Below are 27,076 nucleotides of genomic sequence, written 5' to 3' on the forward strand. Positions count from 1 at the left end.
AAGCGATACACAAAAATGATACATTTGCATTACAAATTTTAACACTATAAAATGTACAAATGCATCAACATGTTTAAGGTAATTATACATGAAGGCTGTTATGTTGAGTATATGGAGACTTTGATGCGATCTTCGTCTTCATAATATGCCTTGAGTCTTTGTCCATTAACCTTGAACACGTTTCATTTACCACAAATGGTCCAAACCATCAAGAACAAAGTTTACCTAAAAACAGACATAAGCGTGAATTAAAGAGTAATACTTTTTGTCTAGGGTATAGCTCGCATTCACGGATTTGGTGGTCGTATAATGCCTTCGTCTTTTCTTTATAGATTTTGGTGTTCTCATAAGCTTAAGAACACCAATCTTGAAGCTTATGCAACTGAAGTAACCCGACCTCTATTGAGGCATGTTTGTCAAAGTTCAACTTTTTACATGCCCACAATGCCTTGTGTTGCTCAAGTGGTAAATGACAGACCTTCCCGAAGACTAACGCATAAGGGGACATCCCAATTGGTGTCCTAGACGTAGTGCAATAAGCCCATAACGTCGAATCCATGTGATCGGCCCAGTCCTTGCAGGATGAATTTACCATTTTCTCTAAGATCTTAATTTCTCTGTTGGAAACTTCCGTTTGTTCATTTGTTTGAGGGTGGTAGGCAGTGGCCACTTTGTGGTTAACATATATTGTACTTCACGAGCAATTTGGTAATGATGTGGTTGATGAAGTGAGTGTTGGAAAATGAACTAGGGCTAGATTTAGCGAAATTAACATAAAAAAAATTCTCTAACCCTTAGAACGTAAACAGACCATGCATAAACAATTAAATCACGAATAAATATACCTCTGTGCCAATGTTCCAAATTCGAATTGCCTTGTTCTAAGAAGGATGATTCTCTAAATTCGTATTATCAAAACGCTGTGTAATTACAAGTGTTCTATGATAGTATCTACACACGAACTGGGAATTTGACTACTCGAATTCGAGTTTGCTAGAACCTCATAAAGTGAGGTTCTAAGATCTTTTAATTCTTTTGTTACACGATCGTTTAGATTTGGGTAACAAAATCTGATTTCTTTCTTTTTTTTCTTTCCTTTCTCTTTTTTTTTTCGCTGCGATTTCTTTCTATTGTCTTTCTTCTTTTCCTTCTCTTTTTTTACGTCATTTAGATTAGAGTAACCAAATCTAAAAGATCGTGTATAAAGAATCTTGAAAAAAATCGTTTATATTGGAGTAGGCAAATCTAAATGATCATGTAAAAAAATGAATGATCATGTAGACAAATCTAAACGATCGTGTACCAAAAGAATTAAGAAAAAAAATGGTTTAGCCAAATCTAAACGATCGTGTACCAAAAATCATGAAAAAATAAACGATTTTGTAAATAAATCTAAGCGATCATGTACCAAAAGAATCTTGAAAAAATTCGTTTAGCAAAATCTAAACGATCGTATACCAAATTTTGAAAAAAAAAATCGTTTAGATTTAGAATAGCCAAATCTAAACGACCAAATCTAAAGGATCGTGTAACCAAATTAAACAATAGAATTGAAAAAATAAATTATTTATATTTGGTAATCCAAATTTAAATAACCAAATCTAAACGATTGTGTACCAAATATATTACGCGCGTTGTTGACGGGGCATTTTTGTATTTTTCATTTTTGGCCTGTGGGCTTTTTCCATTTTCAAAATTGTTCTATACAGTGTAAATTATATTTTTTTCGCTTTGTTATATTTTTTAAAAGACACCTAAGAGCACAATAAAAAACCAACATGAAAACTTTCATCAATGATAAGGGCTTTAGGTGCCCCAAATCACGAGAAGATGTTCTTTTTAAAAAATTTGCTTACTATCATCGCATTGTTCTTCGCACAGGAGATAACTTCAATCCATTTCGAGATATAGTCCACGACCAACAAGATGTAGATACAACCACCAGATTGAGGAAACGGTCCCATGAAATCAATTCCCTAAACATTGAAGAGTTCAATCTCCAAGATTGGTTGTTGAGGCATTTCGTCGCGATGAGACATGTTTCTGATCTTATGGCACCGGTCAGAATTGACCATAAAATTATTTGCATCTTGAAATAGAGTAGGTTAAAAATAACCAACTCTGCAAGACCTTCGTAGTAGTTTTCCGTCCGCTAAAGTGTCTTCACAGGGTGCTTCATTACACTTGGCAAAGATATCATTTGTTTCATATTTAGGAACGCATCTTCTTAATATTTGGTTTGGCCCCAATTTGTATAGGAAGGGCTTATCACATCTATAGAATTTGCATTCACAAAACAATTCCTTTTTTTGTTGGTTGCTGAAATTTTGCGGCCATGTTTTGCAAACCAAGTAGTTGACTATGTCTATGTACTAGGGCTCCTTGTCTTTAACATGGAGTAGTTGCTCATAAGTGAAGCAACCTGTAATCTCTTTATTCTTGCATTGGAAAGATTCATTGCTTAAACACATTAAGTGATCCACCACATGGTTCTCGGTACTCTTACGGTCTACAATCTCGAAATCAAATTCTTAGAGCAATAAAACCCATTTGATCAATTATTACGTGCGAGTCAGTTATTATTATTATTATTTTTAAAATTTATATTCTAACTCGAATACACAAATTTTGTATATTTAATTTACCAAATTGTCCTAGTTTTTGTAAAACAATTTGCAGTAATTTCTTTAGATACTACGTCCATTTTCAACCTTTGTTACGTAATCGTTACGTGCGATTAAATTATTAATTTTTTATAAATTCATATTCTAAATCCAACACAAAAATTTCGTATATTTAATTTACCAAATCGTCCTAACTTTTGTAACGCAGGAGCGAAAAAAAAACGAGTCAAGCGATGTAAACACAATAAATTACCTAACTCAAGTGTAAAAAAAGAAATAAAAATTTTAAATTCATAACTTAAAAACAAGCTGTGTTTTTTAAATAAAAAGATTAAAATTAATAAAATAAGCATAGAAATTTTAAATGAGAAAAAAAATGAGGTCTTTTTAAAAATATAACAATTGTATAGAACAATTTCGAAAATATTTGTATAGAACAATTTCGAAAATGGAAAAAGGTCACTGGCCCAGAATAAAAAAATACAAAAAATGCCTTGTCAACCACACACGTTAACAACAACGTGGGTAATATATTTGGTACAAGATCGTTTAGTTTTGGCTATTGTTTGGTACACAATCCCAAATCTAAACGATTTATTTTTTCAATTATATCGTTTAATTTGGTTATTCAAATTTGGTTACGATCATTTAGATTTGATCGTTTAGATTTAGAAATCAAAACGATTTTTTTTCAAAATTTGGTACATGATCATTTAGATTTGAATAAACAAATTTTTTTAAGATTCTTTTGATATATGATCATACGATCATTTATTTTTTTAAGATTATTTGGTACACGATCGTTTAAATTTGGCTGAACGATATTTTTTTAATTCTTTTGATACACGATCGTTTATTTTTTTCACACAATCATCTGATTTTTTTTAAGATTCTATATATACGATTATTTACATTTGACTATTTTTTTTGTTTAGGTTTGATTAACCAAATCTAAACGACGTAAAAAAGACATAAAAAAGAAGAGAAAAAGAAAGAAATATCATTGAAAGAAATCAGATGATGAAAAGAAATTGCAATAAAAAAAGAAAAGAAAAAGAAGAGAGACAGACAAGAGGAAAGGACAAAGGTTTGTTATATTTATGAAAAAAAATTGATTAAATAATATTTGAACTTAAATCGATTAATTATAAATAAAGAAAAATTGAGAAAGGAGTAAGAGAATCAAGGAAGGGTAATCCCTTCACCAAACAAGGAAAAAGTTGTATTATCGGGTATAATTTTCCTCTGCAATTTAGCTTTGCCAAAAAGATATGGCAATTTTCCAAAAATTTTGTTCGTGAATCAAGAAACACTTAAAAGCCTAAACCCTAAACCCCGTGCTCACCGTCCCCCCCCCCCCCCCCCCCCCCCCCTCGAACGGCAGCACCTCGTGGATGCTGTGCTCCAGCAGTTCGGGCCCACACGATTCAGCCGTAACGCCCTTTCCCTTTTCTTTTTCCCTGACCTTCCACGGCGGTGCAGCTTTCGGCGACTATACATTTTTCTTCATTCCGACGAGGTTTGGCACTTTGCTAAATTGGCTTTACTGTTGAATTTCCCACTACCTGACGGCTGCAACTATGCAGGGCTAAGATTATCTGAACGCTAGATACTGAGGTCTGGGAGCTTTTTGGCAGAAGGTAAAAATCCCGTTTTAAAACCCTTTCAAACTCGTTTTAAGGTGTTTGTATCAGTCCCTAACAATTGTTTGTAAATTTAGATTAGTTTCGAACTCTTTTGAACAACCGACTCAAAGGTTTTTTTTGGACTTTTTGGTTTAGAGTTGCTAACTGTAAGCTTTAAGCCCTTTTTCTAACTCGTTTTAATTTCTGTAAATTAGTTTATAACACTTGGAAACTCCCGGCTTGTAGTTCGAGACTGATTTAGAGTGTTCAAATTAAGGTTTAAGGTTGGAAATGCCTTGATAAGAATATGGCATATGATGAGAGCATGATTTAGAACCATGCTGAAGGATTTATGCATTTGGGTGAAATTGTGTGAGATAGAGGTTAGAGAACCCTGGACGTTTACAAAGGAAAGTTGGGTGAATATCAGTTTTTGTCTCAAATAGAATGATTGAGGTGGTGATATCTTGTTGTTGGATTTAGAGGAGCATCGATGCCCTGGATAAAAATGGACAAGGGTCTGTGTAAGGAGTCTAGAAGGACACATATTTGTGTTCTTGACGAAGAAGGACAATATGTAGTCAATTCATTGGATATCTTGAATAAAATTAGTCAAGGGGCACTGCACAGGAGGCCTCGAGTAGGTCAAGCGTTGAATGTTGAGTGATATAAATAATGTGGAGAGGCAGGGAATATAAACAGCTACGTGTAGTTGTATCTCAAAGGAATTGGTATCATATAGCTTTGTGAGGGCTAAACATGACTTTCGAGGGAGTTTGTTGAGCTTGAGTTGAGATCAAGTGTGCATTGCATGATGTGTTGATTTATGTGTCTAGTATGTTGTAATTGTTATTTACTTTCCATGTAAAGTTGTATGCCCATGTATTTTTTCTTTTCTTTTTTTCTTGACAAAAGCTTGCTTATGCATTAAAAGAGAAGTTAAGTCATTTCTATTATTGAGTCAATGTAAATGATTCCTCCAAAGTGATCTTCTGTATTTAAGCAAGAGATGTGGTACATGATATGATTAATTGTTGTTTCTGCCTCAGTTTCACTGAAAGACTAGAAATGATAAAGAGGAGATTCTACAGGCTTGAACATGGGGATAACGACAATGCTTCAGATTCATCTGTATCATCATCCGACTCTGAACCAGATGCATACATAGAAGAATCACAAGATGATGTAGAAGTTCAAGAAGATGATGAATCATTCTCTACCTCATCTGGTTTGTTCATCTTTATACCATGATTTCTGATGGAATGCTAATAAGCTCAATTTCACTTATTAGGAGACTGATGCAAATCTCTATATTTTCTGTAATCGTGTACTAGTTTTAGTTTTTGCACTTATCATACGTACTAATCTATTTAGAATGTTCTAGTCAGAAGAGTTATTGTTCTGCATATTGCTATCTGTTTATTTTGTCCTCCTGCCTACAGCAAATGAAAGGTAGACATATAATTTCTAGTATAGCTATGTATAGTGAAGATAACATTTAGTTCATATTTACTTAATTCTTTAGTTGGAGAAAAATATTCTACGTGACTACTATGCAAGACAAATTTAATGCAGGCTTGCACAGGTGCACTGCTACTGTACTGAAGTGATGCACACACTTGCATTAATTAATTATCGACTATTTATCAATATTTTCTCATTTCAGGGTATGAAAGTGAGGATAGCTCTGTTAACGAAGTTGATATTGACTCGTCAGGTGTTTCTTTTCTTGTCTGTTAAATCATTATTGCTTTGAATAAAGTGTTGCTTCTTCTAGTCAACAGTTGACATTGTGGTGCACACAAAACTCAAAGTAAATTCTTCAATATTATTAATGAATTCAAATGGTTCATTACTGCCTTATTTATAGCCTTTTACAGAAGGACTAGCTAACTTAACTAAGGTTACAATAAGTTTTTACACGCTGGTGGGTAAAAGGTTACAGACTTTTTACCAAGGGTAAAAAGAAGTTAAAAAAGAAAAGTCTTAAACTTAAACAACCAGACAAGAACCTAACAAGAACACTTGAACTAGCGTAAGATTCTTCAAGAAATGAGCAAGATCCTTAAAAGATATTACATCAAATTCACCCCCCTAAGTTTAAACTTGACCTCGAGTTTTATGTAGCGAGTTGGTGGTGTGTGGTATGGAGTTAAGTCTAAAATATTGAATGTAGGACTATGTGAGGATTCTCACTTCTTTCTTGTATTCTTTTACTAACTCAAGGGCAAAAACAGAGGCAGCACTCTGTGTTTATATATTTATATTGCCAAAAACAGTAGATACATGATATATGATAGAAATAACTGTGAAATAAAACAAGGAGAATAGAAAAGAACTAACCAACCTATTCCCCTAGGCTAAGGTAGGGTTCCCCAGCCGCCAATCTCTCTTCTTACTCAAAACATTCTTCATAAATCACTCATACCTAGAATGCTACCCTCCCCTTGCTATTTATAAGACATTTGGCCGAATAGGACAAACAACATGATCTTGTAGGGCCCACTTGCTGCTCCACTAATCCACTATTTCATTTCCATCCTCTCTTTCCTCCTTGCTGTCATGTAACTTTCCTTTCTTACCCCTCCTCTTATACACATTAATAATAGGAGGTCTTACAATACCCCGGGGTTCCAAAATCACCTTGTCCTCAAGGTGGAATGAAGGAAACTGTTGATTCATTGAGTAAACGGATTCCCAGGTGGCTTCACTGTCTGGCAGTCCTTTCCATTTTACCAGCCATTCATTGGCTCCCAATTCAGGACTCCAACGTATGCCTAAGATTGTCTCCGGCCAAAGTTGTAGTTCGAACTCTGCTGTGAGCTGTGGTGGTTGGATTTGGACGTTGTGTTGGTTGCCTAGTTTCAGTTTGAGCTGTGATATGTGGAAAACATTATGAATTGATGCTTCGGGTGGTAAATCAAGTCGGTATGCCACTTCTCCTATGGTCTCAGTGATGCGATATGGGCCATAATATTTAGGAGCTAGCTTTTCTGCCCTCTTTCTTGCTAAGGAGCGCTGCCGGTAGGTTCTTAACTTCAGATAGACTTCATCTCCTACTTTAAACTTAAGTTCTCTCCTCTTTGAGTCCGCAAACTTCTTCATTCTGTTTTGAGCTATCGTGAGGTTTTCCTTGAGCGCACTGATAGCCAAATCTCTTTCTTTCAGCAATGTTTCAACTTCATCATTAGGTGTCTTCTTATCTCCATAGGATATCAGGGGTGGTGGGGGTCTACCATACACAGTCTGAAAAGGAGTTGTGCGTGTTGACGAATGGAATGTGGTGTTGTACCATAATTCTGCCCATGGAATGAACTGATGCCATTTGTTTGGTTGCTCATTACAAAAGCACCTTAAGTAGGTTTCTAAACACTGATTGACCCGTTCTGTTTGGCCATCCGTTTGAGGATGAAAGGCAGTGCTTCGTTTAAGGATGGTATCCATGGCATAAAATAGTTCTTTCCAAAAATTGCTTACAAATATTTTGTCCCTATCTGATATAATTGACTTAGGGATGCCGTGTCTTCGAACTATCTTATCAATGAATTCCATGGCAACTTGCTTTGCTGAAAACGGATGCTTCATGGTGACAAAGTAAGCATATTTACTCAGCCGGTCTACAACCACCATAATCACGTTCATACCTCCAGCTTTAGGCAATCCTTCGATGAAGTCCATAGTCCAATCTTCCAATATTCGGTCGGGTATGGGTAATGGTTGTAAAACCCCTGCCGGTTTGGTTGCTTCACTCTTATTTCTTTGGCAGATTTCGCACTGTTCAACATACTTCTTGATGTCTTCTTTCATACCTTTCCAAAACAGCTCACCACTCATTCGCTTGTAAGTCCTCAAGAATCCTGAATGGCCCCCCAAAATCGAATCATGGAAGGTGTGTAAAAGGCTGGGTATAATTGAAGATGATTTGGACAGCACCACCCTTCCTTTATACATTAGCGTGCTATTTGTTAAAGAGTATTTTCCCTCCAATGCTGGGTTATTCTGCAACTGTTGGATTAGGAGTTGAAGTTCTTCATCTTTCTCGACTTCCTTTGTAACTACTTCCATGTCTACCATCCCTGTTGTTGACAACACCTTCAATTCGATTGAATGATCCATCCTTGAAAGTGCATCTGCTGCCTTATTTTGAAGTCCCGGTTGGTACAAAATTTCAAAGTCATATCCCAATAACTTGGTTAACCACTTTTGGAATTGTGGTTGTACCTCTCTCTGTTCCAATAAAAACTTTAGAGCTTTTTGGTCTGACATAATGGTGAATCTCCTTCCTAAAAGATAATGCTGCCACTTTTGCACGGATAATACTACAGCCATCAATTCTCTCTCGTAAATGGACTTGGCTTGAGCCCTTGTAGACAATTTCTGACTGAAGAATGCTATGGGATGGCTGTTCTGGGATAGTACTGCTCCCAATCCACTACCTGATGCATCCGTTTCTATCATAAAAGGCAAAGACCAATCGGGTAATGCCAGTACTGGTATGGTAGACATTGCAGATTTCAGACTTTCAAATGCAAGGGTGGCATTCTCATCCCATTTGAAAGCGTTCTTCTGCAGTAGTTTAGTCAGGGGTGCTGCAATCTCACCATAACTTTTGACAAAACGCCTATAGTAGCCCGTCAGCCCCAAAAAACCCCTTAAACCTGTCACATCTTTGGGTTTCGGCCACTGTAGCATACACTTCACTTTATCCTGATCTGCCTCTACTCCATGTTTTGAAATAACATGGCCTAAGTAATGTATTTGTGAGTGAGCGAAAACGCATTTCTTGCGATTAGCATACAACTGGTTGTCTCTTAGTGTTGCAAACACCATTCCTAAGTGTTTCTCATGTTCTGTTATGTCCGAACTATAGACTAGTATATCATCAAAGAAAACCAAAACACAACGTCGGAGAAAAGGCTTAAATACCTGATTCATTAGGGATTGAAAAGTGGCAGGTGCGTTGGTCAGACCAAATGGCATCACCACGAATTCGTAATGGCCTTCATGCGTCCTAAACGCAGTCTTCTCGATATCTTCTTCTTTCATTCGTATTTGATGGTAACCTGACTTTAAATCCAATTTGGAAAACACCGTGGCCCCATGTAACTCATCCAAGAGTTCTTCAATAACCGGAATGGGAAACTTATCTGCTATTGTAATCTTATTTAGTTTCCTGTAATCGACGCAAAACCTCCAGCCCCCATCTTTTTTCTTGACTAATAACACTGGACTTGAGAAGGGGCTGTGACTTGGTCTAATGATTCCGGTCTGCAGCATTTCAATGACTAGCTTTTCTATCTCTTCTTTCTGTTGATGGCCGTACTTATAAGGTTGGACATTGATTGGCTTCTGCCCCGGTAGAGTGATTATGCGGTGATCAATGATTCTCTTGGGTGGTAGAGTGGTCGGACTATTAAACACATCAGAGTATTGATGGAGTAAGAATTGAATCATTGGTAATCCCTCTTCATCTCCTGTTTGGCTTGTGTTTTTGCTATCAGCATCCTCATTTTCGACCTCATATCTTTGCCAATCCAGCAAAAAACCTTGATCTTCCGCTTCCCATGTTTTCTCTAGGGTCTTGAGTGAACATTCTGCCCTTACCAAAGCCGGGTCGCCTTTTAGAACCACCTTATTCCCTTCTTTCCAAAAGACCATTGTCAACGATGGCCAATGAATCTTCATGGTGCCTGTTGTATCCAACCATTGCATTCCCAGCACCACGTCTATTGTTCCCAATCCTACAACCAATAGATCAGTTACTACTCTCAGCCTTTCAAGCTGGATTTCCACTTTGCTACAAATGCCCTCTCCTTTACAACTTGTGCCATCGCCAATAGTAATCCCAAACTGAGTGTTTCTATTGATGGGGATTTTCCTTTCCTTGACCAGCTCATGATGAATGAAATTGTGGGTTGCCCCACTGTCAATCAATACAATAACCTCTTTTCCTTTGACTATTCCTCTCAGCTTCATAGTTCCCTTAGTTGTCAAACTGGTGATGGCCCGGTATTCGATCATAGTTTCTTCTGGCTCTTCCAACTGATTGATCTCTACTGGTCCTGTGTTTGGTGTCTTTGAACTTTCCCCTTCCTCGGTGCTTTCTTCTTCATTCAAGATAAAAAGCATGAGCTCCCTTTTTTCTTTGATTTTGCAACGATGTCCATGAGAATATTTCTCATTACACCTAAAACAGAGACCCTTGTCTAAACGAGCTCTAAATTCAGCATCAGACAGTCTTTTAACGGGGGGCTCTCCTTTTTGATAACTTCCCTTGAGGGGTATAGTTATTTGCTTCATTTGGAACTCATTTTTCCTCATCATCCCTTTTTCGTTGTTCCATTGCACCTTATTACCAACTGAATCGCTTCTTTTTGGTTCGATAATACCCATCTCTGCTTGTGCCAATTTGAGTGCTAAGTTACGGTCATTCACCAACTGGGCTGCCAACATGCAATCTTCTAATGTTTGAGGGTGTCGACTCATCACTTCAGCTTGAAGTGCAGGTTCTAAGCCAGTTAAGAAGGCATCACGGAGCACGCTTTCAGCCATGTGTGGGAGAGGTGCCGAGTAGTTCACGAACTTCTTAACATAATCACTGTAGGAGCCTTCTTGTTGAATGCGTATTAGCCTAGCCCCCAAGCTTTTCTGTCCAGTATCCCTGAAGAATTCAAACATTCTGGTCTTCAGATCTTCCCACGATTCCACCTTTCTCCTATTGTGGCTCCACCTATACCAGTCCACTTCATCTTGTCCAAAGCTCACCACTGCCACCTTGACCTTTTCTGCTTCTGGTAAATTGTTGATCTCAAAAAAATGCTCCGCCCGGTAAACCCAGGATTCTGGATTTTCTCCCAGAAACATGGGCATTTCCAGCTTCTTATATTTGCTTCGATCGGTCTGGTGAGTCTGTATTTCTCCAGTCACATCTGTCTCTTCCATTTTTCCTTTCATTTTCATAATGGACCCGTCGGATGTGCCAGATTCTTCTTTTTTCTTATAAGACTGGTCCCTCAACTCATCGGCCAATCTGTCCATACTCTTCTTCATCTCCAGCATCATTTCTTTTAGGCTCAACACCTCTTTTTCCGTTCCCTCCAGCCTTTCTTCCATTTGTCGTTGTGCCATCAGTCTTGTAATCACTCCCAGTTTGACAAGGCTCTGATACCAATTGTGAGGATTCTCACTTCTTTCTTGTATTCTTTTACTAACTCAAGGGCAAAAACAGAGGCAGCACTCTGTGTTTATATATTTATATTGCCAAAAACAGTAGATACATGATATATGATAGAAATAACTGTGAAATAAAACAAGGAGAATAGAAAAGAACTAACCAACCTATTCCCCTAGGCTAAGGTAGGGTTCCCCAGCCGCCAATCTCTCTTCTTACTCAAAACATTCTTCATAAATCACTCATACCTAGAATGCTACCCTCCCCTTGCTATTTATAAGACATTTGGCCGAATAGGACAAACAACATGATCTTGTAGGGCCCACTTGCTGCTCCACTAATCCACTATTTCATTTCCATCCTCTCTTTCCTCCTTGCTGTCATGTAACTTTCCTTTCTTACCCCTCCTCTTATACACATTAATAATAGGAGGTCTTACAGACTAATCCGCAATGAAGACAGAAGGTCTATTTTGTAAGCATTACTGCACTAGTACCAATTTTCCCCAATATTGCCAATTTGGAGTAAGTTCCAGCTGGGAATACCATTATTAAGTCCCTATTTGAAACTCCATGGGTCTTCTTTTTGTTTCCGCTGCTTTTTTATATTTTCGGTTGACTTCTTCTATGTGCTGAGTTACTTCATAGTTCAGTGTGAAGTTGTTGAACTCTTTCAGCCATAGTAGTAGCCTTGGCATTGAGGTCAATAGAAGAAGGGTAATTAGAGAGATCCATAGTTAAATGAGGTAAGAGGGTGTAAACTATTCCAAATGGTGACTTCCCTGTTGATTTGTTGCGCATATGATTGAATGCGAACTTAGCTTGAGCTAAGGAGAGAACCCACTGCTTTAGTTTGTCTCCGTTTAAGCAACACACGAGGTTCCCAAGAGTGTGGTTGATGACTTCTGTTTGGCTGTCTGTTTGAGGATGGCTTGAAGTGCTAAAGAGGAGATTGGTTTCAAACTTCTTCCATAGGGAGCGCCAAAAGAAGCTCATTAAACTTTACGTCTCTATCTGAAACAATAGACTTAAGCACACCATGGAGTCTTAACAATCTCACAATAAAAAATGTTAGCAACATTAAGAGCATCATTAGTTTTTTTACAAGGTAGAAAATGTGCCATTTTACTGAAACGATTGACTACCAAAACTGAGTTAGAACCTCTTTGAGTTCGACGTTCCTAGTACAAAATCCATTGATAAGTCTTCCTAAATAGAAGTAAGTATAGGTAGAGGAGAATATGAGCCGGTATTTTGAGAGAAGCCTTTTGAGGTTTTACATATGAAACATCTCTTAACAAAGTTATTTGCGTCCTTCCTTAATTGGGGCAAAATTTTTTTGAGGAAAGAGTTAAAAATGTTTTGTCTTGTACAAAGTGGCCGGCTAATCCACTAGCATGGGTTTCTTTTAAAAGGGCTTTTCTTAATGATGTGTGAGGAATGCAGAGAAGATTACTTTTGAAGAGAAAACCATCTAAGATATGGAAGTCTTTGCGAGGGAAGTGATTGGAATATCTATACCAAATATCTTTTAAATCGGGATAATTTCCATAAGAGTTAGGAAGGCAACAAATGCAATGATTTTTCCACAATGAAGGGTAAGGAAGTTACCTACTTAGGGCGTCAACTACTTCATTGTCCTTACCCGACGTGTGTTTGATGATGAAGTCAAATCTTTGAATGAATTGGGCCCATCAGGCATGAACTCTACTTATTGATTTTTGTGAATGTAGAAATTTTAGAGAAAAACGGTCGGTTAATAAAATGAATTCTTACCAAGCAAGTAATGCTCCCATTGGTTCAATGCTCGGACAAGGGCATAAAGCTCTTGCTTGTAGGTACTCCATTTGCTTCTAGCTTCACTTAATTCCTAACTAAAAAATTTAATAGGGCGAGAGTTTTGAGATAGGACCACTCCATCCCATTACCGGAGGCATCTCTACACACTTTAGATGGGTTAGAAAAGTTTGGTAATGCAAGAACAGGTGAACCCAATTGATCTTTTAGAGTACTAACCTCTTGGGATTGTCCCCAAGTGGTTAAAAAAGGAGGTAAAGTCTCCATAAATGACAAAGAGGTCATGGGTTCAATCCATGGTGGTCATCTAACTAGGATTTGATTTCCTACGAGTTTTCTTGACACCCAAATGTTGTAGGATCAACAAGTTGTCTCGTGAGATTAGTCGAGGTGCGAGTAAACTGTGTTGGATACTCACGGGTCACGAATATAAAAAAATATGCATCTTAAGTTTTACTATAGACATGGATATCATCAAAATAAACTACGACAAATTTATTAAGGAAAGGAAGTACAATTTGATTCATAAGGTGCATAAATGTGCTAGGAGCATTTGAGAGGTTGAAAGGCATAACCAACCATTAAAGAGACCTTTGTTTGTTTTTTTGAAAAGGAGATAAGCTTCTTTATTATTAATAAACTCAAAGTACAAGAGAGTTATACATTGAGACTAATAGAGAAGTCTAGAAATGGGGCAAAGAGAGAGAGGATTAGTAGGTGCACCCAGACATCTGAACGAGTTTGACACCCCCTTAGCACCCTCGTCATATCTAAAATACAAGAACAATACTAAGGTTATGAAAAGTCCAAAATAACAACCAAAATAACAATATAAGCTACCTACGGTAGACAAAAGCAAAGTCGAAAAGTAAAAACTCAACAGTACAAATATATATTAAAGTTCGTCAAAACTACAAAAGCACTAAAGGAGAATCTAAGTGTAGCTCAAAACCAGATGGTTGATTTGAAGAGAAGGGAACTGAAGTTTAGGGTGGAGAAGAGGTTTGTTTGAAATTGAGACCCTATAGGCAACGCTCACTGGCTAGAAATAGGAGTGAACTTGCTTCTAAGTTTTATGGACCTTATAAAATAATTGAGGAGATTGGGGAAGTTGCATACTGTTTACAACTACCACCAGAAGCAACTATTCACAATGTTTTCTATGTGTCTCAATTGAAGCTCAAGCTTGGAAGACAGTAGCAAGTGCAGCACCAGCCACCAATACTAACAGAGGAATTTGAATTGATTATAGCCAGAGACAATGATGGGAATACATTGGAGTAAAGAGTTGGGAGCAAGTGAATGTCTAATCAAATGGAAGGGCTTGCCAGAAAGTGAAGCTACCTAGGAGTCGGTATATCAAATGAATCACCAATTTCCTACATTTCACCTTGTGGACAAATTGAATTTGGAACCCAGGGGTATTGTTAGGTCGCCAATCATCCATACATATAAAAGAAAGGGCAGAAAGGTTATTAACCAGCAAATAAATGATGAGGGAATGATTGGGGAAAGATCGTGACAGGTGGGGTCCATGAGTAGGAGAGAGAGAGTGCTATGAATAGATCTTTATGGGGAATTTTGTAGGTAGGGTTTCTTTTTAAAGCTGCAGAAAGCTAGTGGAGAGGATTTCCCAGCCTCCTTTTAAAGGTGCTGGGTATGTTCTTGTTGTTTTCCTTATATTTCTGTTGTTAGATCTTCTTGTGAACATTATTTCTGGCTAAAGTAATATAAATAACAGAGTGCTGCCTCTGTTTTAGCCCTTTGTTAGGATAGATTATGTTATTTTGAGTTAGTTTCCTAACATACTCGTGGATGGTTCATTATTGTTCCTCTGTTGGGCAAAATTGGAATCCCAAATCGTACTGTTTTATTTTCCTCTTGTTCTTCCACCTTTGTGGCTGGAGTGATGACATCCGCTAAGTGAGGAGGGGGTAAAGGTTTACTGTTTTCTTGGTGGCTTCACTTAATCCTTTGATAAATCGGGAAATTTGTTGTGTTCGGCCTCTAGCAAGTTGTTTCTTGCCCCTATCCTATGGACTTTCTCGGTGTAGTCCATGATAGTTCAATTTCCTTGAGAGCATTCTTGATATTGGCTGTAAAGGATTTGTTGATAGTTGACCTGCAAGAAACATGTTTTCATCAAACATAGAATCTTTGGCCAGCTACTAATGGGCTGTTTTCCATGGAAAAGTCCATTGTTTTGGAGTTGATCCACCAAGCTGTCGTGCCACTCTTGAGTTTGAATGCCACCCACGAGCAGGACTTTCTTATTGAACTTTTAAAATGGATTTTGAAATTCCTTTATACTTGCAATTGACTATCTGTCTTTCTATCCACATATGGATTATATAGACGTTAAGATGTAACTTGGAATAAATACAATAACAGGTTTGGTTGCTTATTTCATTTCAACTGAAGTTTATTTCTTGAACATTATGGTATCATCTTTTGAATTGATGATTTATTTTGGTTTCAAAGAATGCATTTGTTTAAGATGTTTGACATCCACTTTATTCTTTGTATCTCAGGTCGTCCAAGTACTGAAGATGATCCTGACATTGGAAAAGAAATTCAGTCTCATACTGGGACTCAGGTACCTGATGAAATCCCTTCGGATACGCAGTTGCCTGATGAACGCCCTTTGGGAATACTGGACCTTCGTTCAGATATTTTATCCATGAAGGAATCATTACCAGCTGATGTTCCAGTGTGCATCCTGAAATGCAAATCTGTTTTTAAGTGCAAGTTATGCCCTAGAGTTGTCTGTTTGAATGAGGAGACATTAAAGGCTCATCTTAAATCCAAGGTATATGCGTCATGCGTGATTACTTTCTCTTATTAAGCCTATTTAGTTAGTTTTTATTTTTCTATTAGTTTTTCTAGACTGTGGAGTCTACTGCATGCTTTATGTAGTTTTATTATTAGATATAATAATTGCCCTTCTTTTTCACTTGTTAATATTTTGCAATTTTTAGTTTTAAATTTTTAATAAGATATGTATAATTTTTTTTGGCGCCATCAATATGTGATTGGTCTATATGAAACAAATGTTGTCCAGTAACTACTATGGATGCAATGTCCATCATGCTCTAGCAACCAATCACAAAAGTTAAGTTTGCATTTTCTGATTGCATGTAATTAGACCTGTACACTGATGTTGATATGACTGAGAAAAGAGGGTAGTCCAGTTGCCATCTACCTCCAATTTATCATATTCAATTCTTTTAGTGATACGTAGTATTGAATCCCTACCTAATTGAATATTAATAGCGAGTCTAAAAGTTGTGATAATTCTCTTATACTAAAATGTCACCAAGTTACGCAAATTTGTAACGGGAGTTTTAAAAATGTACATGTTAATAATATGTCCCTGGCACCTGTCTGCCAGGCTTTTTGTCCATGCTATAAATTTTAGATAACATGTCACCGTAGCATCTACTTTAAAAACCATGTCCATAGATTTGGTACAATAGTTTAATATATGACAAGCACTAGTTTAACTTTTGTTTCCTCTTAAAAATTTGTTATCAATAGTCAGAATTTTCTATGTGGTATCTCGTAAAATGACCCATTTTTCATCTGTTTATTTTTCTAAAATGATGCAGAGACACGCTCGTTCTGAGAAGTTACTGAATGAAGGCAGGCTGAAAATTATGCTCAACAACAGTGGAGAGATTGAAAATCCTGAAAATTCTACTGAGTCACCTCCTCGGCTTCCTGCTTTTCCACCGGTTAATACTCATTGATATTGTGATACAGGCTGGATACTGAAAGCCTGTACGATTTCCTTTATTCATAGTGAATCTTATAACTCATGAATGTTTTAAATCTTTGCAGGAATATCGTAGAAGGAAAAACAAGTCGCGACAAAGTAATGGATCACAGGCAAAGAGGTCAAGCAAGGTACTAAGCTCTGAACTTAAATTGAGTTTAGGATGACTGTTAGAAGAGAATGCAAAAGCCTTCTCTACAATATAGTGTAATTAGAAGCGTTGAAAAGTTTTGGGAAAAAATCAATTTATTACCCTTAAGCATCGAAAATGTAGCAATTAAAAGTCCAACTTTAAATTAATAATTGTATTAAATTTAATTCCTATACTTTCATAAAATGAATCAATTTAGACTTTAAGTTCCTGCTTCATACATATTTTCTTTTTATTCCATCTAAAATCAGCCCAAAACGTACGCAAAAGTAGCAAGAAAATTATCATGCAAGTTTACAAATAAGTACAACAAAAATAGGGAATTTGAGAATCTCTGCTATCATTTGATTCCAGCTTATCTTATTTAAAAAAGTCTTGTAGACGTGAGGGTATGCACATCAATAGTTTAAAAAGGAAATTCTAACAAACGGTCAAGAGCCGATTTACTTTGAAGTTCTAGTTACAATTAGTAGTTTGTGGTTATAACTACAAGTGACATCCCTCAAAGTTCAGGGTATGAATTTATTTTTCTAATTGAACTAAAATTGGATTTTCTAGGCCTATTTGGTAACCATTGCATGTCTGATTATTGATTTTTGAAAATAAACTCTTTTCCTCTAATTTTGGTTTGCATGTTTCTTAGGTAGGAGAGTTGAGATCTTAGCAGAATTTAAAACATAAAAACAAGTTTTTGAGAACTATTATTTTAGTTTCAGATCTTGACATGTTTTTTAAAACATAGGTTTCCAGATTATAAAGCAAGAAATTTGGACGTGGAATGAGTTTCTTCTTTAGGCATAATTTTCAAAAACTAAATACCAAAAATGAGCTTTGTGAAAGTTGTTCTGAAACTTGTGCGAACTCTAGACATAAAATTTTCTGCAGTCTTTTCAAGATATATTGAAAACCATGGAGAACTTGTTTGGAGTTTCAACTCACAGAAAATCATGGTGTCTCAGTTATATTGTTTTGATCATTTGCAGAAACAGAAGGAGCGTTCGAATGGTGATCAAATGAGAGGATCAACAAAGAACCTACCGAAGAAAAGACGCAAAATTGAGTAACTGAACATCGGTCAACTAAAGATTTTGTTGTCTCACGAAATGTGGTGATAGTGAAGGGGTATGTTGTAATTCCCCCCCTTTTTGACATTTTCTCTTAACTTATTTATACTACAAAATGAAATGTAATTCTTGTAAGGTATGAAATTTGTTGGGCACAGAATGAGACCACTATTCTTGCCTTGTTTGCAGTTAGGTAAAATTATCCATCTTTTGTTTTATATTGTTTTCTTTTTTTTTCAAGCGGAAGTCTATAAACATTATTTCTACCACCGACTTTCTTCCTTTGTTATCTATTTTTTACTAATTTAAAAAATCAAGCTATTCTGAAAACCAAAAATATTAGGTTTTAAAAATTTAAATTAAAAATATTAGGTTTTAAAATTTTGAATTGGCCAAGAATACAATCATTGTATTTATGTTAGATGTCAATTTTTAAAAATTAAGAAGAAATAAGGTTAACTTATATAAATGTAACAAAGCTAAAAAATATTTCTGATTTGTGTAACAAAATAAAAATTCATGAAGTCGGTAAAATGTTTTTCACAGTTTCATATTTTTCTTTGAATATTGTGGTTTTTCCATTCTCTTCATTTTCTTTGCGATTTATTCATCTCATTTATCATATTTTCTGTTTTCTATTTTTAAGTGATTTATTCTTCTGTTTAAATTTTCTATTTTATCCTTATCTATTTTGACAAAATTTTATGAAGCTATTTTATCTCTTATATCCGATTCATCAAGATCATTTAAATATTACTCAGACATGATTTAAACGATTGTTTACTATAGTCAACACAATTATTTAAATTTAAAGCATTCTTTCCATCATTTGCCATTATCAACACGATCATTTAAGTTTGAAGTTTTATTCCTATCGTTTAAAATGAACTATATGATTGTGTTTAAAATCTAAACGATCACTTACTATAGTTAAAACGATTGTTTAGCATGACTAACACGATTGTTTGATTAGAAGCTTTTAACGAAAATTTACATTGAACTATACGATCGTTTTCCATAATCAACATGATCGTTTGCGGTGGTCAACATGATCATTTAGCATGGTCAATACGATTGTTAAATTTGAAACATTTTTCATCATCATTAAAACGAACTACACAATCGTGTATCATGATCTAAAAGATAATAGATCATTCATTTAGATTGTAGTACATGATCGTTTAAAAGAATATCACTCACGAGTATGTGGTCGATTAGTCGTCTGTTGATTTGGGCCATTTTAGTATCTTTGATTGTGAATTTGTAAGTTTTTTTTCTCTTTCAGATTTGTTCTATACAGTATAAATATTTTATCAATTTATGATGTTGAAAAAATTCTAAGAAATAAAGCTTAATTTCCATAAAAGAAAATAAAGAATGAAATGGGTCTCGCACCTAAAAGGCTAAAATAGTTTTTGAAAACTAATTTTTTTCTTTAAAATTTAACAAAAAAAAAAAAAAAAACCGTGCCTTCTAATTATACCAAATTTATTAAAATCAATCAAAATAGCCTTCATTATATTTCTTTTATTTCTTTTTTTCTAAATTTAACTTAAATTTATTCTTTTTTAGTGAAAAAAGATTTTAAATTTTTTATAAATTGGTCAAGAATGTGTTGTAGACCACCAGTAGAGCCTTCCAAACTATCCTTAGCCTTTAGAATGGAATGTTGAGATCCTTTGCAGGATGAATTTGAGAGAATTTTAAAGTTTGAGAGAGTTTTGATGAGGTAAGGATTATTAGCAAAATTCACTTCATCCAAGAAGAGCTTAATCAAGTTAAGTTTCATATATTTATAGCTTAGTCCCATGCAAATCATATTTGCATATTAATTTGACACTTAACCAAGCTTAGTTGATTTTGTGGAGGATTGAGTGAAACACAAGCTCAAGCTAACACCTTGTACCTGTAATCCCACTAAAATGGAATAACCCCACTAAGAACAAATTTGTGGTCAAAGTAAACACTTGACTTTGGTAAACTATTTTGACTTCTAATGGGAAAAGTCAACACTTCGATCTTTTCTAAAAATTTCAATTTTCTCTTCCTTGATTAAAATTAATTCAAAATCAATTTTATTAATCTAACAATTTAGTTAATATTCAATAATTTCTACTAATCTCAATTATCAATTCAATTGATCTACTTTGAATCTTTTTTCTAAAATCAGATATTTAAATCTTACTTAAAAATAATTTCTCTATCGTTACCAAATAGTTAAATAATATCAAATATATTTAAAGTCTTATTATCTAAATTCATCCGAGCAATTCGAATTAATTTCAATATGAGCTAGTAGAGTTCCAATGAATCTACAAATCACGAGCTCCAACGATTTGAGATTAATCGATTAAATTCTTTTAACTTAGCTAATGAATGTTCAGTAACTAATGAGATTGTCCACTTATGAACAATTGATTTATTGTCCAACTATTCAACTGAATACCTCTTGGACAAATGAGAGGGTACGTAAGACCCTCTTGTTTAAGATATGAAGTTAGCACTTAAAGATCCAGTATCTCCACTATCTGTAGAAGCGAGTACGAGTGAGTTCTATCTTGCACCCTCTGTTCCCAGCTATCTATCCAAATTAACCCCTTAACTTAGCTAATGAATGTTCCGTAACCTCAATTGTCAATATAAGCACACAACGCCAGGATGCTCTGAACCGGATATGCACAATCTTTTTCGTCAATGCTACGACGTTGTTCCCAGCTTTGCAATGTCGTTACATTTTCTTAAATAGAAAGTCCATCGTCTAGGACAATTTATCACGGACTCCAACCGACCATAGCTTGTGTTTTCCTCAATTTTTCGAGTTATTTTTGTTTATTTATGTTCTTAAACTCTTCATCATTATCCTACATGCGGATGAGAGGCTAAGGTAAACATTTTTAGCTTGAGTCTTTAAGATTTTCTCCCTATTTTATTGTAGTTATGAAGATCAAATCTAACTCTTTCATATCGTTGGTTTCAGTTTTGTTGTTTAATGAATCATTGTCATATTTACGTTTGCATGAGGTTTTATATGACTTTCACTTTCATTTAGATGTATGATTCGTGACATTCCATCATATGTTTAAGTAATAAGCAATAGGCTAGGATATCTTGTTATTCTATTTGGATGCTCTAACCAACCTAGAATTGTACCTAACAAATGTTCAATTAGACGCTTAAAAATTGATCATTCCACCTAAGGATCTCAAAAACTTAATGCGATTAGGAAAATTTGCTTGATTTGCAATTGAAACTATCACAAACCCCTCGGTGGCTCTCAAGCTGTTGACTATTTACTTAAGAAACTTATGTGCTCCCTGTGTTCGACCTAGACTACATCATTGGGCTAGGCATAAAAGCAATAATCAACTAAAACACTTCTATGAGCCTCATGAGATGAATTGCTCCGGTCTATTACCTTAGAACGTTATTAATTACATGCATTTATTTACATTCTTGCACTTTATTTACATGCTTTCATCTATTTTCCCTTCGATTTCAAACCCTCCCATTTATCACATCAACTAGATTCGAACTTAATTAGACTTACCTTCTGTGTATCCATATGGTTCGACCTTGAACTTACCATTATTGCTATGTTTTAGTATTACTAGTTATCTAGTCTTGGTGAATTATAAATCTTCGTTTGAGTGGTTGGAGATAGGTTTAAGACCCCCTAATTTAGGCTGTGCTCAAGCTCTCATCTATTCAAACCTAAGAATAATCTTAAATAAGTAGAGCTCATAGTTAGTTCAAGATTAAGATTAAGATACCTAGGTTATCAAATTCAAAATAGTCAATTTTAAATAGTAAACAGTGTGATAAAGTAAAAATGACTTCCATTGTCTGGTCTATTCAATCACATTGCATGGGACACCCCACTCACATATCTCTACATAAATGATTTAGGATCACATACAAAGTGAGTTGTATCCATAGTTTTCGCACCCAATCTTATTCCTACACTATAGATCATTTAAACTATACCGTGTAGTCCCTCAATGTCTAGTCAAAGGAAGGATGATGCTTTTTTGTTTTTATGTATGAACTGACCACTCCCACATCTCTTACTATGCCTTCTTCCATGTCTTCCTTTTGGTCCACCTATTACTTAAGTCTGCTCTAGGCATCCTCCATAGCAACTTTCAGACACATGTCCATTTCTTCGACATCTGATCCAGAGCCAAGTTATGATCTTTTTGTTGCCCTTTGAAAAGGTAAGCACACTTGTACCTATCCAATTTTTTTGTTTGTTTCGTATACCCAGCTGTCTCCACTCAAACATTCCTTTATTACCTCTCTTGATTCCACGTCTATTCCTAACTCTGTTCATGAAATTTTATTTCATCATGGGTGGCATAGGAGATGACTACATTGGATGATAATGGTACATAGGATCTAGTTTTACATATTGCAGAATAAAAGGCAATTGAATGTAAATGGTTGTTTGTTATCAAGACAATCCTGATGATACAATGGCTCGATTGAAAGAGCGTCTTGTTGTTAAAGGTCATGCCCAAATCTATGAGATTGATTATCTTGATACTTTCTCTCCCATTACTAAATTAACTTTCATCAAACTATTTCTTTCTTTAGCTCTACTTACAAATGGCATATGCACCAAATCAATATTAAGAATGTTTTTCTTTATAGTGATATTTAGAAAGAAGTATATATTGAGCAATCACTTGGGTTTGTTGGTTACTGGGAGAGTGTTAAGGTATATTACCTTTGAAAACCTTTGTATGAAGTAAAACAAAGTACTCGTGCATAGTTTAGTAAGTTTAGTCAAACACTTGAATGTTTTGGTATGAGGAAAAGCACGTCTGGTCATTTTGTATTCGGTCAACGGTTTAACAAGAGTAACTTTGCTTGTTGTATATATTGATGATATCATTATCACTAAAAATGAATCATCGGGTAATCTTCTCTCAAGTCTTTTCTCCAGAGTCAATTTTATACTAAATATTTGGGAAATTTAAGTATTTCTTGAATATTTAAGTAACGAGAAGCAAGAAATGTATTTGTCTGTGTCAACAAAAATATGTATATGATTTATTGTCTAAGGTAAGTGAACTAGGAGTTAAACCATGTAGTATTCCAACAATATGAAATTGCAACTTGCTAGAGAAGGAGAATTGTTTAAAGATGCTAAGAGGTATAGAAGATTAGTTGTGAAGTTTTAAGTATTTGACAGTGACGCGATTTAACATTGCTTATTAAGTATTGTTGGTCATCTATGTCTTCCCCTACGAATCATCGGGCTGTAGTTAAACAAATCTTATGTTATCTAAAATGTGCACCTAGACATGAGATCTTATATAAAGATCTTAACCATACAAGCCTTGAATGTTTCTTAGATGTCGATTGGGTTGGATCTTTAGAAGATATGAGATCGACCTTTGAATATTGTGTTTTTGTAGGACGAAACTTTGTGTCATGAAAGAGTAAGAAACAAAATGTTATAACTCTTAGTGTTGAGTAAAAATATAGAGCTATGACACAATCTAGATGAAATAGTGTAGATACACCAACTTGTCTCGGCTTCAATGTTACTGTAAATTATGATGTAATAATCAAGTTACTCTTCATATTTGCATCCAACCTAGTATTCATGCATATACTAAACATATTGAAATGGACTGCCATTTGTTCACAAGAAAACATATGCAAGTTTGATATCTATATGGTATGTGAAGGCTAGAAAATAATTGGGAGATATCCTTACTAAAGCAGTAAACAAAGTAGGAATAAGTTGTCTATGCAACAAGCTGGACATGATTGACATATTTACTCTAGCTCGAGGGGAGTGTTATAATATGTTTTTATATTATAATTCTGTATAGTTTCATTAATCGTAATTTCATGTTCTCTATATTAGAGTTTCCTAGTTACTTATATATATATATGTATAGGTATCTTTAGTCTGATTAAATAATATCATAATTTCTCCAAAGTACAAAGTTCAAAACCCACTGCACAATCACGTAATCATGTGCTTCAAAAATTAATTTATAATTCTTTTGAACATGCTCATTACAGTTAAACAAGCGACTAAACTACTCAGTAGAAGGAGAAAATCACCGACAGCAATGCATGAAAATAGACTTGAAACGTTTAGTAAAATTATATACAGAATATAGTAGGAAATTCGCATATCATCTGAACTCCAAATCAACCCCTATTCTAATCGATTTACAGCCTTACTAATGAAAACAGAGGGAGACTAACTAAAACCCATACTTCTAAAATTTACAAGTTCACATATACATCTGATGGTAAAGCAATAACTGTCTGAAAAGCCGATAAAATAAGCTCAACCTCCTGATGCAACATCCATTTTCCTCGTTTGAGAATTAAACATTTCCGCTATATCTGTAGCCGTGCTACATTCTTCAGGATTTCTATCCGGAACCGAACGAATAAATCTTGGAAACCTGATTGAGATGCCACGAACAGGATGAATTAAACCTACAGCAGCCTGGTGAACTGGCGATACTGTTAAGTCTGCACCTCTAATTTCCCAAACAACTTGTGGCAAGAACCACATATCAGGAACTTCAGCAGTTCGATAATAAACTGGCTTTTTACACAAAATCTTATCCCCAGAAAAAAATTCTTTCATCTGCAGTTTCAATGAAAAGAAGTATACCACCATGAAACAAGCAAAGTGCAAACAGAAACATGCTGGCAATCGTTCATGCTTAATAAGAATATGGAACATAAGAGATGCTTTATAATTAGAGAGAGAAGGCATCAGGATAGAACTTCAGCAAAGGGCCAAAGAAAACTGGGTAGGGCATAACAAGTTTTTCATTGGAGGGTTGTTGGGAAAAAAAGGTTCTCATTTTAGTTAATTGAGAAGGGCTGGCTGGCTAAGCCTTTGGATCCAAAAAGATCTGTCTAGGCATGGTAGTTTAAGGGTGCTAAACATGGCTTTATTGGTTAAGACCCCATGACATAAGACTACTATGAGCATATACAGACCTTATCCTTTCAGGTGGGACTCATGTCCCAACCAAAAAAGTGGAAAATTATTCTTGAGGTGTTATAATATGTGTTTATATTGTAATTATGCATAGTCATCCTTTATAGTTTATTGTAATTTTACATTACCTAGATTAGGATTTCTTAGTTGGTTATATATATGTATAAAAAATACGATTATTATATTATCCAAAAATACACAGTACATTGTCTTAGAGAATCTAGGACTTGAAAATATTCGTTTGGCAGCTTCGTTCTCCATTGGGGTTCAAGTGTAGGTCATCTTTGAGTGGCTGTTTGTCAACACTGCCCATCTTAAGAGGAGCGCCGCCGCCTTCTGCTGAAGTCTGCCGTCATTGTTCACCAGAAACAGTCGCGCGTGCGGTTCACGCGCCGCTAGAAGGATTGCGTCCTGTCTCCACGCACTGGCGCTTGGGAGCGTGGGTGCTCCGGTTTGGTTTCCGTCGGCTGGGTTTGTCTTGGTTTACATTTTCCGACAAGTCTGTACATTTGGTATCATTGAAATCTGCTTGGGGTGTGAAGTTATTCCTTTTGTGCTTAGGTTTGTTGCTGTTTCTGTCCAATTTGAAGTTGTTCTGTGTTTTTATTTGTTTTTTTTTATTTCCCTTGTGAGATCTAGAAAAGGTTGATTACCTAATAATGGGTGATGTGAAGCATATAGTTGTATCCAATGTTATTCCCCTAGCATCGAAGATAACAAAACACAAGTTAAATGGATCACCTATTATGATTGGTGTCACACGATTCAATTTTACTTAGTACAGATATGGATAATCATGTGATTGAGGAGCCAACAACAGATGATAAGAAAAAGGCTTGGCTTTGTCATGATACTCGACTTTATCACCAAATTAAGAATTCTATTGAAAGTGATGTTGGTTTGGTAGATCATTGTGATTTTGAGAAAGAGCTCCTAGAGTTCTTAGACTTTCTATACTCTAGAAAAGAAGAAGTTCATCAAACATTTGATGTCTATATGCAATTTTTTCGAGCTGAATAGAAGGTAGAATCTGTTACAAGCTACTTTATGAGGCTTAAGAAGATAGTTGCTGAACTTTGCTTTACTATTACCTTTTAGCTCTAATGTCAAGGTTAAAAAAACTCAGCTTGAAAAGATGGCTGTTATGATATTCTTGAATGGACTGTTACCTTAATTTAGAAGGGCTAAAACACTGATCCTTTTTTATTCTGAGACTTCGTCATTAGACGAGATGTTCAGTCGTGTTCTGCATATTGAGAGTTCTCAATCTAGTTTATCTGTTTCTCAACCTAGTGGTACCCTAACCAAAAAGAATAATAATAACTCTCTGGAAACTTTAGGGATGACTAACAATTTTCAGAAGCCTAGTTATGATATTCGAAAATCTAATTCTTAGGAGATTGTTTGTCACTGTTGTCGTAAGCCGGGGCATCTAAAATGTGATTGTCGAAAGAAGTTGTACAAGACTCAATGACCTCAACATGCTTATAGATAGCTTCCATCTAAGAAGCACAAACACCGACACGAGACACGAGATACGAGATACGAGATACGACATGAAACAAGATGACACAGCGACATGTGAGTTTTGAAAATATAGGACACAACATGTAGAGGATGTTGAAGTTAGAGGAAATACGAAATAACTCACTTGATTGATTCTATACACAATAGAGTTCAATATATATAGGCATACATGGAAACCTTGTGGGATAGAAAACCAAGCTCTGGGAAGCTTCTAAGCATCGACGGCCCAAATTAGAACAAAACAACAATAAATCCGAAGAACCAAAAGGGTATTTTCCAAAGACCCTCATACTTGATTAGATTTCAGAGGAATCAAATACACAGATCAACTGGAAACACAAATGGAGATGAACCCAAT

The 27,076-nt window shown here is 35.5% G+C and overlaps 2 protein-coding genes across 8 annotated transcripts in view; one reads left to right on the plus strand and one right to left on the minus strand.

Annotated features, from left to right (window-relative positions):
• The first annotated feature begins 3,820 nt into the window (after positions 1-3,820).
• On the plus strand, positions 3,821-18,424 carry LOC103487507 (uncharacterized). 2 transcript variants are annotated; one of them, XM_008445850.3, is made up of 8 exons: positions 3,821-4,143; positions 4,211-4,264; positions 5,299-5,477; positions 5,916-5,966; positions 15,748-16,025; positions 16,825-16,950; positions 17,057-17,122; positions 18,126-18,424. In XM_008445850.3, exons 3-8 carry the CDS (start codon positions 5,318-5,320, stop codon positions 18,204-18,206), a joined length of 762 nt encoding a protein of 253 aa, XP_008444072.2. In that variant the 5' UTR covers positions 3,821-4,143; positions 4,211-4,264; positions 5,299-5,317; the 3' UTR covers positions 18,207-18,424. The 2 variants fall into 2 exon arrangements, with proteins under 2 accessions (XP_008444072.2, XP_016899886.2); XM_017044397.2 differs by lacking the exon at positions 5,916-5,966 and having other exon boundaries at positions 3,873-4,143.
• Positions 18,425-24,276: 5,852 nt separating this feature from the next.
• Positions 24,277-27,076, minus strand: part of LOC103487505 (DNA ligase 6) — a 50,748-nt gene continuing 47,948 nt past the window's right edge. For 2 of the 6 annotated variants that reach the window (XR_007822402.1, XM_008445841.3), the window contains one exon: positions 24,277-24,640. Coding sequence is in view for 3 of the 6 variants with exons in the window: in XM_008445841.3 (XP_008444063.2) it covers positions 24,608-24,640 (33 nt within the window). In the remaining 3 variants the exon portion in view is untranslated. Of the gene's footprint in view, positions 24,829-27,076 lie in introns of all 6 variants that reach the window. The other 4 variants (XM_008445839.3, XM_008445840.3, XR_007822401.1 and 1 more) reach the window with 3 other exon arrangements.

Source organism: Cucumis melo, chromosome 7, assembly GCF_025177605.1.
Source record: "Cucumis melo cultivar AY chromosome 7, USDA_Cmelo_AY_1.0, whole genome shotgun sequence".
NCBI classification, from domain to species: Eukaryota; Viridiplantae; Streptophyta; class Magnoliopsida; order Cucurbitales; family Cucurbitaceae; genus Cucumis; species Cucumis melo.